This window comes from Centroberyx affinis, unplaced genomic scaffold (assembly GCF_046629955.1).
Source record: "Centroberyx affinis isolate AG114_WGS23_722 - 3 ecotype Tasmania unplaced genomic scaffold, CSIRO-AGI_Caff_v1 ptg002188l_1, whole genome shotgun sequence".
NCBI lineage: Eukaryota > Metazoa > Chordata > Actinopteri > Beryciformes > Berycidae > Centroberyx > Centroberyx affinis.
In genome coordinates, this window is record NW_027280496.1 from 95,369 (window position 1) to 109,988 (window position 14,620).

Consider the following 14,620-nt stretch of genomic DNA (forward strand, 5'->3'; position numbering starts at 1 on the left):
CTTTTAAATAATAACAATAATAATACATTAAAAACTCACAATTAGTCAGTTCTTGTATCAATAGTACTATAAACTTATTTCAGACTAAAAATTTGCTTTTGTGGCAGGACTTTTACTTTTCTCTAGATTTGCTATTGACTTCTCAGAAGTCATCAGAAGTTAGTTACATTAATTATAAAAGCAGTGTGTTGAAAAATCTCTTCCCAGGAAAGCATGCCCCTGGAATCCCTGGGCTTTGTTAGAGAAGAGTGTCCTTTTTATGATTTTCACCCCGTCTCTAAGAGAGTCTGTGCACGTCACTGCTGTGCCCCTGTGGACAGGCTGAGATTAAAATCATTCTGGAGAGTGAGACTTCATTAACCTCTTGCAGACGTTTGGTCTGGTGTCTGTTGCATGTATTACACTGGAGTGGAAATTGCCAAAGCAAACTGGCAACCCCTGGTCAAAGTTGAACATTGAGTAGAGAGGCGGAGGCAAGGCTGTTGTTGGCAGATTCCCTCAAACTGATAATTCTCATAATTCTCCATGAGTTTGGTTTCAATATCTTTCCCACAAAGCATCAGCAAGGGAAATGTAATTTACCCAACTCAAGAAAAGAATATTTATTGTGAGGTGTTTTTGTATCCCATATTTTATACCCATCTCTCTCTCTCTCTCTCTCACACACACACACACACACACACACACATATATACCACAAACTGACAAAAACTCATTGCATCATGACAGTTCAGCCAAAGCAAAAACACTGGCTGAAACCAAGTAATGAGTTAAGGAAACTGTCAAAGAGAGCAGCTGTGGAGCTGTTATGGTGAGGTTCCAGAAAGGGTAAAAGATAAATGAGCAAGGTGTGTTTGTGGCAGGTCGAAGATGTTACACAGGTGCAAGAAATGTGCTGAAAAGGAGAACAATTTTCATGCAACGGGCATACACAATGTCTGGTCTGAGGATATGTTGTGCAAACAAACCACATGAAAGCAGCATGAAACAAAAATTACACAAGTTTCCTTCATTGCCATACTAAAGGGCAAGTTGTTGAACAATTTGTTAAAAATACTCCAGTGGGACGGTCCTGGTGGCTCAGCTGGCCAAGGCGCCTACCATTTAACCGCAACATCTTAGGTTTTGAATCTGGCCTGGGACCTTTGTCGCATGTCACCTCCCAGTCTCTCTCCAAATTTCTCTACTGTGACTGTCTAATAAAGGCAGAAATGCCAACAAAATCCTCTGATCCTTAAAACATCCTCTGAACAAGAGATACAGAAATGATCCTGTTGTTGGATGCTCAGCTTTCACGGGTCATTTCCATGATTATTCGTATTTCTGAGAGTTCGCTTGTGTGAGAGTGCATGCAGGCATTCAGTCCAAGCAATCACATATTTGCCCGTGCTTGAATGATGGGTAAGGAAAAACAGTGGGTAGAGTTTCAGAAAAAGAAAGAGGCTCTGTTTCTGGCTCCTCTTCATTACTGCCTGTGCAACAGCAGCTCTCCTAATTATGGTCCAAATCCTGGAGAGCCATTGGCAGACCAAACGTACTTATAATAATCAATCATTGCGCTTCCCAGTGAAGCATGTGTCAAAGCATTCATTAGTGCATGATAGCGCATTTAAGATTTCTCTGTTGTACCACAGTGTATGAATTACTTAAGATGCCTAGAAATTAGCAGAACACAATGAGGTAAAGATATTAGTTAGAAATTATGGCTCAATAGGTTTGAATCAATGCACAAAGACTTTAACAATTCACCCAGGCTCTGCACAGGTGCTGATTGTGAGAAATATTTATTGAAAGTAGTTTTAACTTTGCCTGTAATTCTCCGTAGATGACACTGAAGCTGAGGACACCTTCTCTGCTGCATCATGGCTTCTCCCTCCTCTGCACCTTCCATCCTCCCCCACGAGTCAGAGATCAACTCCTCTGAATACCCAAATCCCCTGTTGCTAAATAGCAGCACCTCGCTACCTATCAGATCTTCAGGCTTAGGAATGTCCTGCTTCACCATGACCTTTGGCGCCATCTCCAACATCACTGCTCTGGGCATCCTGGCCAAATCCCGCGTCCGATTTCGCCGCCAAGCCAAAGCGCCGTTTCTGCTGTTGGCAGGGGCATTGCTATTGGCTGATCTCGGAGGTCACGTGATCCCCGGTGCCTTTGCCATGTATGTGCACATGGATCATAGTCAGAGGTACAATGTGACAATGCAGGCCATAGAGCCTGCCAAGACTTTCTGCCAGATCTTTGGGGCAAGCATGGTGTTCTTTGGCTTGTGCCCTTTGCTGCTGGGCTGTGCCATGGCAGTGGAGCGCTGTGTGGGCATCACCCAGCCGCTGCTCCACACCGCCACCATCACAGTGACTCTCGTCCGCCGAGTTGTGCTGCTTCTGTCCTCTCTCGCCCTCCTGCTAGCAGCGCTGCCTCTATTCGCTGTCGGCACTTACGCTCCCCAGTTTCCCGGCACCTGGTGTTTCTTGCCCCTCCACGGCCCGCGATCTACAGCGGACACCAACCTGGCCCTGGCCTTCTCATGTCTGGGCCTCACAGCGCTCACACTCTCCCTGCTCTGTAACATCACAAGTGGCCTGGCATTGCTGCAGGCCAGGGTGAGCTCCCAGAAGCCAAAGTCAGTGGCTTGGTGTCACCGTCATGCATCGTCCTCATCCTCATCGTCTTCCTCCTCTTTCTGCTCACTGGATGTGGAGATGATGGCACAGTTGGCTGTGATCACTGTGGTTTCCTGTGTGTGCTGGAGTCCCTTTCTTGTAAGTACTGTCACTTAACACAAGCTGTTTAAAGGTTTCTTTCCACCCTTAGTAGTCACTTGATGTATATTTACAGTCCCTAATAGTTTCTGAATATTGTAAATGATACAGTACTACATTCATAAGTGATTATGTCTCTCTTATATTAACAGATCCACATTCTTGTGTCAGTGACACAGTTTTACCAACGCTCCAGCGCCTCAGTCCCTCAGCCAGGAGGGTTAACTCTACTGGGGTTACGCATGGCCTCCTGGAATCAGATCCTGGACCCCTGGGTTTACATCTTACTAAGGAGAGCAGTGCTGTACAGAGTTTGCTGTGCCCTCCACACAGAGGGATCCACTACGACAGCAGGCAGCTCCTGTGCAGACTCACGCAGGCAGATCCCCAGTCTGCGCTGACCATGACACTCTTTTCCCTATTTATATTCCCCTCTTACTTGTGAATACGACTATAACACCTTTCTTAATTATTTCCAACAAGGCTAGGTGGGGGCCATGCTGTGCCAGCCAAAAGTATGTAAGACTGCAGTATGAACAGAGCACAAAAAGGGGTTAACCCATCTCACACGTTTATTTTGTAGTATCTACCGGTGTCCTGTGCTATCGATTCGACACAACGGGCACCTGAAAATTCTGGTGGTTGAAATAAACTGAAGCAATTGGACGGGGTGAATATTGTCCAATCAGATTTGAGAAAGGCATGACGAGCGTCCAGTTCATCAAATGGCTGAGCTCGCTGAGGAGACTCACACCCAATGTGGGCGGTGCTCCGGTTGCAATGACACCATTCAATATGGAGTACAGAAAATAGCCGGATTCACTCTACATTTTCCAATTCTCATTCAGATTTCGAACAAATCCTCCAGTCGTTCAGAAATTATCAACGCTCCCCCTTGAACGCCGGGCTACAGGACTCGCTCACGTATGTTTGACACGTTCTCAAATGTCGTTTGGATGTGAAGCGTTTACTACTACAACAACCGCGTTGACAAGCAGTGAGCTATGAAACTATTGTAACACTTCGAAACTGATAGTTTACTGTTAAAACGCTACATTGTTTCCATCCAACGCTCTCGACATCCGGAGGTGGATTTGAATACAGCGACTACACTTTCCGTTTCATTAACTACAACTTTTGCAGACAGGGTTAGTGGGTGAAAGGTGACATCGCTCCAGTTCGCTGCTGATTGGTAGGTAAGTTGTTGTCTACATTGCATGCATTTAGATTTTGCGCAGTAGCGATGCTGTTCATACATACACTCACCGAGCACATTATTAGGAACACCTTACTTATACTGGGTAGGTATCAGCTTTCGGCTCAATGTCAACTGGGTACCAAAGTGCCATCCGCCTCAAGGTTCGCTGTGTTGCATTCTGAGATGCTTTTCTGCTCACCACAGTTGTAAAGAGCTTATCTGAGTTACTGAAGCCTTTCTGTCAGCTCCAACCAGTCTGGCCATTCTCCTCTGACCTCTCTCGTCAACAAGGCGTTTCCGTCGCCTTCTCACTGGATGTTTTTTTGTTTTTCGTACGATTCTGTGTAAACTCTAGAGACTGCTGTGCGTGAAAATCCCAGGAGATCAGCAGTTTCAGAAATACTCAAACCAGCCCGTCTGGCACCAACAACCATGCCACGGTCAAAGTCACTGAGATCACATTTTTTGCCCGTTCTGATGCTTGATGTGAACATGACCACCTTGATGTGAACATAACTGAAGCTGCTGACCTGTATCTGCATGATGTTATGCATTGCACTGCTGCCACATGATTGGCTGAATGGATATTTGCATGAATAAGCAAGTGTACAAGTGTTCCTAATAAAGTGCTCGGTGAGTGTAATTTGACCTGTTGTGACATCCATCCGTGTACCTTGCCCAGATGTGAGCTGGTAGACTCTGTTCCACATTGCCTGGATGTTGATATATGTTTATTGACAACTTCAGCAGTTTTTTGGGTGTTTGTTTACATTCTTTAAGATAATACATAAGCTAAGTTACTTGTCTATACAGTATACCATTCAACCTCCCAAGTTAAACCCATGTTTGTCTCAACTTATGTCCATCCTGTCCCAAAAACCCATCTTTCCCCATTTCCTCCATGACAAGAATGCACAATGTGGCGAGTGTCTCAGTCTCTCTGGGTTCCCTGGGTCTGCTACGTCTCTTCGGGGTCTCCTGGCCCTGGAGTCTGGCAGCAGGCCTTGGGGTCTACCTGGGCACAAGCAGCTGGAAATACTTCTACATTGCAGCGCGCACTGCGAAGAGAGACCTCAAGTAAGTTAAATGTGACCAAATAAAGTTCTGATCATGCTTGTGGCTCTACAGCTTTACTGATCTCATCTCTCCCTGTGTTTCCTCCTGTAACCCTCTCTAGTGGCCTGTATGTGCTCTTGAGAGTGAAGCTGGCTTTGTGGCGTTACATGCGTCGTGGGAGCAACATTCCTTCCATCTTTGCCCAGACAGTAAAACTCCACCCAGACAAACCGGCTCTGATCTATGAGGCCACAGGGGAAACATGGACCTTCACCCAGCTGGACCAGCTGTCTAACTCTGTGGCCCAGTGGGCGCGGGGTCAGGGGTGGGTGTCCGGGGACGTGGTGGCCCTCTTCATGGAGAGCAGGCCGTTACAGGTGGCCCTTTGGCTGGGGTTCGCCAAGGTGGGGGTGGAAGCTGCACTCATTAACTTCAACCTCCGCCGTGATTCCCTCCTACATTGTATTGGAGTGTCAGCATCGCGGGGCATTGTGTTTGGAGCTGAGCTTGCTGATGGTAAGACTATGACAAACGTGGGGGGAAAGGCTGCTTGGGGAGTTAATATCATGCCTATTATTCAGTAGTTGATTTTTAAAAATGCAGATGATGATCATTGTAAGCAAAAGCAATTACATCATCAATCATTTTTCATTGTGAAAAAAAAAAAAGTTAACTGTGATCCTATTCTGATCAACTGCAATATTCACTATTTAAGTGTTGCTACATGACAAACAGAATATACACACGGCGAAACACAGATGCTTAACTCAGGACATTTATAACTTGATATCTATTTCACAATTAGTATTCATTTATTTAGCAGTCATAACGACTGCTAAACATTCTACCTAGGCTCTTCCATTTGGTTCGTTAGTGACATTTTGTATTTCATTAACATTCTGTCTGTAACATCACTCTATCTGGTCAGCATTGTGTCCTGTGATGTCACACTGTTCATTGTCTGTGACATGTGGTGAACACTCTATGACATCACGCTGTTGGAGATCAACATTCAGCCTGTTTGTGACATCAAATTTCTGAGGTCAACATTCCATCTGTTCCTCTGTTCTCTTTGTCTGTAGAGCTATGCTCATTATACTTGCTTGTGACATCAATCAACATTCTGTTTGTCTCTCTATGACATTACACTTTTCTCTGCTTTGTCTTCATGGTCTCTGTGAGGTCACACTTGCTTATCTGTGACTTCACTGTGTCTATTGAATGTTTTTTCATTTGTTTTGTAGGCAATATTGCTTCATAAAGACAATGACATCATAATCAATGTCTTGCTTTTTACAAAAAAGGTTAATTAAATGAAGTCTGTTTGTTTTTTACACATTTATTCCACCTACACTAATAGTTGTGTTTATATGTTATGCAAACTATAGCACTTGAACTGGCTTGACTGATGTCTTCTCTCCCTTCCTGTCTCCTCTCCTTTCCTTTCCTGATTGTCAGCCATGTTGGAGGTGAGTTCCTCCCTGGGCCAGTCCATGGTACGGTTCTGTACAGGGGAGCTCAGTGCAGAACATCTGGCCTGTCTGGCTGCCCAACCTCTGGACCCCATCTTAGCCTCTGCATCTACACTCCCCCCTCCCCCCTGCCTTCTCCCCAAAGGCTTCAATGGTGAGTGCCCCATTTCCCACTGAGTTGAACTCTGACTCTCTTCAGGACTTCATCTGTAAACATGTTAAGGGGGAGTCCGCTTTTAAACAACTCTTACACAACTGTGTCCTTATACTATGTTTGACTGATCACCCTTTTTTTTTGCTTGTTCCATTGGATTGTTATTGTTTTTTAAATTCCCAAAGTGTAGAAAATGAATCTGTACGCCCCACAGATAGATTCATTTCTCTCACTCACTTGTCTAGTTTCTGAACTGAGTTTCACTCAGAATTATCTTACTTGTGCCTGGCGAAGTGATTAGTTGGCTGTGCAGAACTTATGAGAGTTATGAGTCATTTTGTATTCAGGACAGTTCTTGACATTTTTCTGTGCACAGCAAGAGCCGTCTAGGGTAGATATCACTGACTGGTTGAGGTGCGTACTGTCTGAATCACTAATGGAAAGTTACCGTTTAGTTCTCCTGAACAGTAGTAGGTCTATGGTAGGTGTATGAAGGCATAGCAAAAGCCACAAAAGTGTGTGCATCCCGTTTAAAATAACAAAATGTTCACCAGGAAAACAAAAGCTAAATTTTCTGTCGTGACTTTCTTTCACAAATCAGGAGATGTTATTGCTAGCACTATTGAATGCATGCATGACTTCAGCAGTGATGGATGTCTTCAAAATCTGTTGATAGACAAGGGTAACGTATGGACTGTGGTAGAGTTCAGGTTCTTATGAGGATTGTAAAATACTGTGAAGACACAATATGTATCTTACCATTTCAGCTTCCAGTTTTAATGCCGTACTGTATTCTCTTCTACAGACCGCCTATTTTATATTTACACATCTGGCACCACAGGACTGCCCAAGGCTGCCATTGTGGTACAAAGTCGGTATGTTTTCTTTGAGCTACCACTAGGATCACTCTGTAGAGTTGTTACAGTTACTGCACAGCTCATTTTAGATAGATTTAGATTTGGGTTTATTCAATTTTTTTTAATTTTGTTTCCCCAACAGTTACTACCGGATTGCTGCTTTTGGGTATTACGCCTTCCGCATGCGTCCTGATGACATCATCTATGACTGCCTGCCGCTCTATCACTCAGCAGGTATGTAAAGTTAGCCTTGAGCTCTTGATGAATGCTAATATTTCCTGCTAGGCCTGTATATCCTAAGTATCAGCTCTCTCCTCCTTGTCAGGTAATATCATGGGAGTTGGCCAGTGTCTGATCCATGGCCTCACTGTGGTAGTGAAGAAGAAATTCTCTGCCAGCCGCTTCTGGGAAGACTGCATCAAGTACAACTGCACTGTAAGGGCTTAAATATCTGCAGAATATTGAGAGGTGGCGTAGTTTGTCAAATTAATTAGTATGAACTGTACATTTTGAACTAGTAGTGGCATAATAACAAGACTGTTTTCTCCCTGTAGGTGGTGCAGTACATCGGGGAAATCTGCCGCTACCTCCTGTCCCAGCCGGTGCGGCCATCAGAGAAGGGTCACCGGGTTCGGCTGGCAGTGGGGAACGGGTTGCGCCCCAGCGTGTGGGAAGCCTTCACGGAGCGTTTTAGGGTGGCGCAGGTCGGCGAGTTCTACGGAGCGACTGAGTGTAACTGTAGCATTGCCAACATGGACGGCAAGGTCAGCAAACACAACGGCCGATCTTACTTGTGTCTCCACTGATACAAAATGAATTGGATCGGAGTGTAGCTAATTTTCTGTCTCGCCAGGTGGGAGCCTGTGGATTCAACAGCCGCATTCTCCCCAATGTGTACCCGATCCGTCTGGTGAAGGTTGACGAGGAAACCATGGAGCTGGTTCGGGACAGCAAGGGTCTTTGTGTGCCTTGCCGTCCAGGTAACTCCTACACCGATATTGTTGTCTCTGATCGCTAACCTTGTCTGTGTCTCTCTTTTGGTCTCCTGAAACCACTCCATTAACCTCCTCCGTTTCTCGCAGGGGAGCCGGGGCTTCTGGTGGGTCGCATCAACCAACAGGACCCATTGCGGCGCTTCGATGGCTACGCAAGCCAGGATGCTACAAGGAAGAAGATAGCCCACAACGTCTTCAAGAAAAACGACTCTGCGTATTTATCAGGTTACCAGTCAAGTTTTGTCACAAAATCGCATTACTAGTAGTGGCTCCATATAGTGCAAAAAGCTTGAAAATTGAGACATTATAAAAAATAAAGGCAGTGTTAGAATAGCCAGGCTGCCTTTGTCAGCGTTCATTAGGGGTAATGAGTTATGAGTGTCTAGTCACTTCTTTGACTATAAATACTTAACTCAAAGTCAAACTGAAGTTCATCACCACAGTTGGGTGTTTTTTTTTCCTCCACTTCTTAGCTATCATAAACCTTCAGCCGGTCTGTCTGCCAGTCAGAAAGGCAAAAACTTTTATGTTAGATGATCTATTACAAACTTAATGAGCTTTGATTCCTTGTCAGCGTTTTATTTTTCCTTCAGCCTTTTGATCCAAGGTTGAAAATCAATCTCCTTTTCGTGTCGACCTCAGGTGACGTGCTGGTGATGGACGATCTGGGCTACATGTACTTCAGGGACCGCAGTGGGGACACATTCCGCTGGAGAGGGGAAAATGTTTCCACTACCGAGGTGGAGGGCACACTCAGCAGTCTCCTGGGTCAGACGGATGTGGCCGTCTATGGGGTGGCAGTGCCAGGTGACACATAACTTTTGTATACTAAAGTACTGTGTCTACTTTTAGGAGCACGTTGGGACCACAGTTGCCCTTTCCTTTTGGAGCTTTTTGCTTTGCACTTGTTTCTGTCCTACTTGCCAAGCATTAATCTGAATGTCTCATACCCAGGTGTGGAAGGGAAAGCAGGCATGGCGGCCATCGCAGACACGACGGGGACATTTGACTGCAACGTTTTCTTGCAGGAGGTTCAACGAGTCCTTCCTCCATATGCCAGACCTGTGTTTCTACGAATCTCCCCACATGTAGACACCACGGGTAAATTGGCACAGTCCTAATATCCCTCCTAAGTTCATAAAAAAGTTGCACAATCATTGATGATATTCTGCGTCTCTCCATTTCCCTTCAGGTACATTTAAAATCCAGAAGACCAGGCTGCAGAGGGAGGGATTTGACCCACGTCACGCAACTGACCAGATCTACTTTTTAAACTCCAGAGCTGGGCGTTACGAGGCTGTAGATGAGGAGCTATACAGTGCTATAGTGGAGGGAAGAATGTGTCTATGAGATGGAAGAGCTAGTGGGGCAGTCAGGGTGCCTCAGCTGGACAGATGCTGTAGAAAGAGAGCATACATTTGTATGCTGGTGTCGGCATCAGTCTGAGTCTTTCTGCACCTCCTCCCTGGATTTTAACCATTCAGGGACCCTAGATGAAAGGGCTACTTAAATAGGCAGCCACAGCACTGTTGCAGGTAATGTTTTAACACTGTATGAATAACACACCAGGACATAGTGTGAGGGCATTTATTCCCTTGTACTTTAAACATTTCCTTCTCATAGTTTAGCCAAATGAACACCTCAAAAGCCTTTGAGCTTCACCGACATGAAGTGAGCATCCTGCGGATCCCACTTGAAATAGGATACATGTTACAATATGAAGATTTGTCTGCTGGTTATGACGGCATGGATGGGTATCGAGGAAAGCTTTGTGTTACAGGGTATGCTCCCTTAATGAAATATTCTGAAAGAATAATCACGTCTGTGTGGGTTCAAGCAATACTTGAGCGTGAAGTTATGGAGTTACTGCTGTGTGTCAGGATGAGGCTGTAAAGAGTGGAATGCAACATGCAGTACATGTGGCCGCTAGATAGGACACTAACCTTAGAGGTTTTTAATGCAATGTTACATATTGATGGAAAAACTAAACCCACTTACTTATCATGTTTGAAGTAATGAACAGATTGCACTGGCACTGATTTGCAAATACACACTCATTGTTCCTGTATGTGCCTTATATGAATTTTTACATCTGTGTTCCAAAATATTTGTGTTAAATGCTTTTCCTGGAAAAGAGCTCAAAGACAGTGGAAATCACAGTAATAAATCTTTAGATTCAAGACTTACAAAGCTCAGTCACACACACAGCGATCGCCATCCTATGTAACTGATGTCTTATTAGTACATTAATGTAGGTATAAATAATTGTGAACCTAAGCATAATTTCAGATCTCCCGGCATACATTTGTTTGGTTGTAACCCAAATTAAATATTTTAAAACATGTTTGTGTTTGATTAATGTCATTCATAATAAAACTTTAGAGATCTTACGCTCATTTTTCTTACATTATTAGCTATCTAGTACTGTGGCTTGCCCTTTGTACTGACACAATCATCTCTCAGGGAAAACAGAAATGACCTATTCTTCACAAGCTTAATTAAACTGCAGCCCTTGATTTCTTTCATCAGATAATAGCTTTCTTCTGTATTGTAGTGATGCAAACGCTGCTTGCCTGCATGGTGAATTAGGACTCCACTGATAAGGATATCCTTGTGGGGAGGATTTTCAGTGGATGCTCTTTGCAGGCAGTGCAGAAGTATGGAAAGGCTCTGGGTGTGATGATATCTGTGAAGGTGTAGAGGGGCGTTCTCTCTCCAGGGTCGAAGAAGGTCACCTTGCCTCGGTCCATGTCCAGCACCACTCTGACCACTTGTGGCTCCTTGGTCATGGTCAGCGGGGCCCACGGCGCAGTGCAGGCCTTATGTTCTCCATTGCGAAACCTTATAGTCCAGAACCCCTCTGCCGGCGTCAGAACGTGCTTGCCCTTCCTGTTGATGGACTCGCTGGCTACACCCACCACCCAGTAGGTGTTGTCCTTCACCTCCACATCCCAACTGTGACGCCCAGAGCGAAAGCCCTCAGAGGCCAGCATCTCGGCACTGATGTCGAAGCGTTCTGGATTGTCTGGCAGCTTGAAGATTTGAGTGCAGCTCTGTACAACTGTCAGATCCTCTGACAGGATGAAGCAGCTAGCTGCTGTGTTGGGATCCAGAACCACAGGAGCTTGGGGAGCAAAAGAGGCACAAGTGAATGAGCGTGAGGGAAAGAGCTGACCAATATGAGATGACCAATATTGCTGCTAAAAGAACTCACTGTATTTAATTATGCTTTTCATCTTCTCCCACACTTGATATCTCAGAGAGCCCAAGTGCTTCGCCACATCAATCAGAGCACCGGAAATCATTTCTGGGTCCAAGGGACGTCGCCAGGTTCTGAAATGATACTGTGGAATTAGTTCTCTGAATGGTGTGAATTGTTTCATTAAAGCTATGTTATAATCCTAAAAATAAGGCTGTAGATGGGCCTTAAATGTAACTATGATGCACATACCTCTTTATTGTGTCCTTGTAGTTCTGAAAAGCAAATGGCAGAGAACAACTTTCACCATGTGATCTGCATACGTACGTATAATGATTTAGGTTTAATTCGATTTGTATTTCCAAGCATTAGTCTTATTTACCTTTAGAAAAGGGATGTCTTGAGATCTCATCTCCTGCTCCGCTAATCTGATGGTGTTGGTGAGAGATGTGACTTCATTGCTCATCTCCTCAATCTTCTGGTTGATCGTCTGATTCTTCTGATCCTCCTCAGCCTTTAAAGCAGAAAGTCTGGCAGCCTCTTCTTCTTTCAGGAAGTTGTGAAGGGCTTCAAACCCCTCTTTGATCTGTCTCTCAGTATGCTCAGCTTGGGTCTGGAAAGAGACATGATTGAAAGCTAATCACTCCCCCCTCTTTCTCTAGTATGTTTAAAGTAGCATTTGCTGCTGATGGAACTGACAGTACCTTGACATGCTCTGCCGTTTGCTCGCAGACCATTTTCGCCTTCTTGTACAGCTGCAACTTCTCTTTCAAAGGCAGCAGTGCGCTCTTCAGTTCCTCCTAGAAGGTCAGTGACAAGGCATCAACACTTAACACAGGGTCAATCTGGCAGGCGGCCAACCTGTCAGCACATTGTGGGCCTTTCAGCTGCCACACACTCTTCCACGGCAGCATTCCCCTGCAAATGCAAAGCTGCACAATACAGCATTGAATTAAAGAGACAAATCTATAGAATTGGATAAGTGCCCTGGCAATATTAGCGGAGCTGGATTCATGCAGCTGTGAGAATCCAGAGAGGGACACAAGGTGGCGGCTGATAAATTAATTTCACATTAGCCTCGACGTGCTCAAGGCTTTCCCCTGTCTTAAGAAGAAGTCAAGGAGGGCAGGTGGAGAGAGCAGAATGAATACAGTGTCACACATTGGAGAAACCTTATGGGAGTCTAGTTTCAAACTCCTCAGGGGCCCAAGCACTGGCTGACCAAAAATATAAATCTATTATTAGAATGTTAATGAACCCTGCCAAACACCTTCACACATAGCCATGTGTTAGAGTATATCAGGTTCAGAGAAGCACAAAGCTGCAATAAAAAACACAATAAGCAGTGCATTGATAAGTTGAAAATTAAACAAAATAATGTCTGGGTACAATGCTTGTGGAATGATGAATATACTAATATATATATTTACTAAGTAATCGTAATCTTTAGAATGCCACTCCATTTTAATTCCAGGGGCTGGCCAGTATTATTGTATTGTATTGTATTTTTTTGTTTGTTTGTTTTTCTTCATTTTGAAAATCTGGTCTAAAAAGTCATACATCTAAAACAAAAGACCAACTGCAACAATGCAAGATACACTTAAGTTTTCAATAGATTTTTTTTTCCAGTTGCAAGTATCAGCAAGAAAGAGAGGGAAAAGCTTGATTTCCAATGGTAACCAAAGATTTCCAGAGCAGCTGATGTCAGAGGTTGACTCTTGATGAATCATATCAAGGGATACATTTCAAAGAATCTAAATGCTCTACCAAAGTGAAAAATCACTTTGAGGTGACTTCAACCATGTGTCTTTTTCTTGCCTACCTTACAGTCGTGAGCCCCTTCCCCGATGGGGTAGAGCCTGTGCCCGATGTGTGCAGCTGCTTTCTCACACACAGCACAGATAGGCTCCAAGTCTTGCAGACAGAAGAGGTTGAGTTTTTCTCCATGCTGCGCACAAGCCTCTGGGTCATTCTTGCTCCTGTCCTCCTTGAAGGATTCGCAGGCCTTCTCCAGCACACTGCTCACCACTATGTGCTCCATGGATGAACGGCGCCAGCACAGAGGACAACAGCGTGAATCCCCACTGCCTTGTGTGTCCCAACTGTCCTTAAGACAAGCTTTACAGAACCGGTGTTTGCAAGTGAGCACAACCGGCTGATTGAGAATATTTCCACAAATCGGACAAGAAAGGTCGTCTTCAGCGCGTCTGGTGGCCATTCTTCTCTAGAGGGCTTTAAGGACAAGGCAGGATCAGATATGGTTACAACGCCCCTCCCACGCTTCAGGGAGGCTGCCTCATCTAAAGCTCAGTAATGCTTGGAAATAAGTGTCAATAACTCAGCTCCCACAGGAATATCCCATGTTGTGCTGTGTTATGCTGAGCATTCACATTGCACATATTCAAATAAACGCCGTCCTCAGAATAAAATGCATCAAGATATTGTATCCGACTAGACATGAGCCAGCAGTGGCTTGAATAACACAAGGATGATCGCAGAGAAGAGGGTCATGGTGAGATATTTGCACTCAAGATGACCCTCTGATACCAGTTATGCTATGGTCGCCTCTAAGTTATACGAGAAGTGTGTTGAAGCAACATGTCACAGTGGAATTAGAGGGTTTATTAAAGACTTTCAGGAGAAACAATATCCAAAATAACTCAGTGAGGATATAAATAGAGGAAGTCCATTTGGGTTGAGGTTGGGTGTGTAAGGAAATACTCTGCTGACCATTGGAAGATTTTTTTTCATTTGACATATGACTCTATTCAAAATCCCATATAGTCAAACCCAAAGTAGTATAAAAACAGTATACACAGCTCTCATATTATTCTAGGTTTCCAGTGGTTCTTGACAAACACTTCACTGCCACTGAGATTTCTTTCTTCTCCATATGAGTCTGCACAGTCTGTAGACTTTACTTATTA

At 44.5% G+C, this 14,620-nt stretch overlaps 3 protein-coding genes across 4 annotated transcripts; 2 read left to right on the forward strand and 1 right to left on the reverse strand.

Moving 5' to 3' along the window:
- The first annotated feature begins 1,862 nt into the window (after positions 1–1,862).
- ptger1c (prostaglandin E receptor 1c (subtype EP1)) lies at positions 1,863–3,163 on the forward strand. Its single transcript, XM_071532402.1, has 2 exons — positions 1,863–2,762; positions 2,915–3,163. Exons 1-2 carry the CDS (start codon positions 1,863–1,865, stop codon positions 3,161–3,163), a joined length of 1,149 nt encoding a protein of 382 aa, XP_071388503.1.
- Positions 3,164–3,568: 405 nt separating this feature from the next.
- slc27a1a (solute carrier family 27 member 1a) lies at positions 3,569–10,813 on the forward strand. Of its 2 annotated transcripts, none has more exons than XM_071532405.1 (13): positions 3,569–3,958; positions 4,870–5,037; positions 5,138–5,532; positions 6,475–6,642; positions 7,448–7,517; positions 7,642–7,733; positions 7,825–7,934; positions 8,054–8,263; positions 8,353–8,479; positions 8,582–8,719; positions 9,137–9,301; positions 9,449–9,595; positions 9,687–10,813. In XM_071532405.1, the coding sequence occupies exons 2-13, from the start codon at positions 4,871–4,873 to the stop codon at positions 9,842–9,844; spliced, it is 1,947 nt and encodes a 648-aa protein (XP_071388506.1). In that variant the 5' UTR covers positions 3,569–3,958; position 4,870; the 3' UTR covers positions 9,845–10,813. The 2 variants fall into 2 exon arrangements, with proteins under 2 accessions (XP_071388506.1, XP_071388508.1); XM_071532407.1 differs by having other exon boundaries at positions 3,569–3,954.
- A 266-nt stretch (positions 10,814–11,079) lies between these two features.
- On the reverse strand, positions 11,080–13,911 carry trim35-13 (tripartite motif containing 35-13). Its single transcript, XM_071532403.1, has 6 exons — positions 13,516–13,911; positions 12,398–12,493; positions 12,076–12,306; positions 11,946–11,968; positions 11,709–11,827; positions 11,080–11,618 (listed from the first exon to the last, which is right to left on the reverse strand). Exons 1-6 carry the CDS (start codon positions 13,909–13,911, stop codon positions 11,080–11,082), a joined length of 1,404 nt encoding a protein of 467 aa, XP_071388504.1.
- Positions 13,912–14,620: the final 709 nt, after the last annotated feature.

What these genes read in the sequence shown, in the direction of transcription:
- trim35-13 (XM_071532403.1), bottom strand. Translation starts at nt 13,911, where the DNA reads ATGGCCACCAGACGCGCTGAAGACGACCTTTCTTGTCCGATTTGTGGA. An exon ending in AAGACATCCCTTTTCTAAAG is followed by an intron (nt 11,969 to 12,075) that starts GTAAATAAGACT and finishes TTTGCTTTTCAG; the next exon opens with AACTACAAGGACACAATAAA. An exon ending in TACAAGGACACAATAAAGAG is followed by an intron (nt 11,828 to 11,945) that starts GTATGTGCATCA and finishes GTATCATTTCAG; the next exon opens with AACCTGGCGACGTCCCTTGG.
- ptger1c (XM_071532402.1), top strand. Translation starts at nt 1,863, where the DNA reads ATGGCTTCTCCCTCCTCTGCACCTTCCATCCTCCCCCACGAGTCAGAG. An exon ending in TGTGCTGGAGTCCCTTTCTT is followed by an intron (nt 2,763 to 2,914) that starts GTAAGTACTGTC and finishes TTATATTAACAG; the next exon opens with ATCCACATTCTTGTGTCAGT.
- slc27a1a (XM_071532405.1), top strand. Translation starts at nt 4,871, where the DNA reads ATGCACAATGTGGCGAGTGTCTCAGTCTCTCTGGGTTCCCTGGGTCTG. An exon ending in GCATCAAGTACAACTGCACT is followed by an intron (nt 7,935 to 8,053) that starts GTAAGGGCTTAA and finishes TTCTCCCTGTAG; the next exon opens with GTGGTGCAGTACATCGGGGA. An exon ending in CTATGGGGTGGCAGTGCCAG is followed by an intron (nt 9,302 to 9,448) that starts GTGACACATAAC and finishes TCTCATACCCAG; the next exon opens with GTGTGGAAGGGAAAGCAGGC.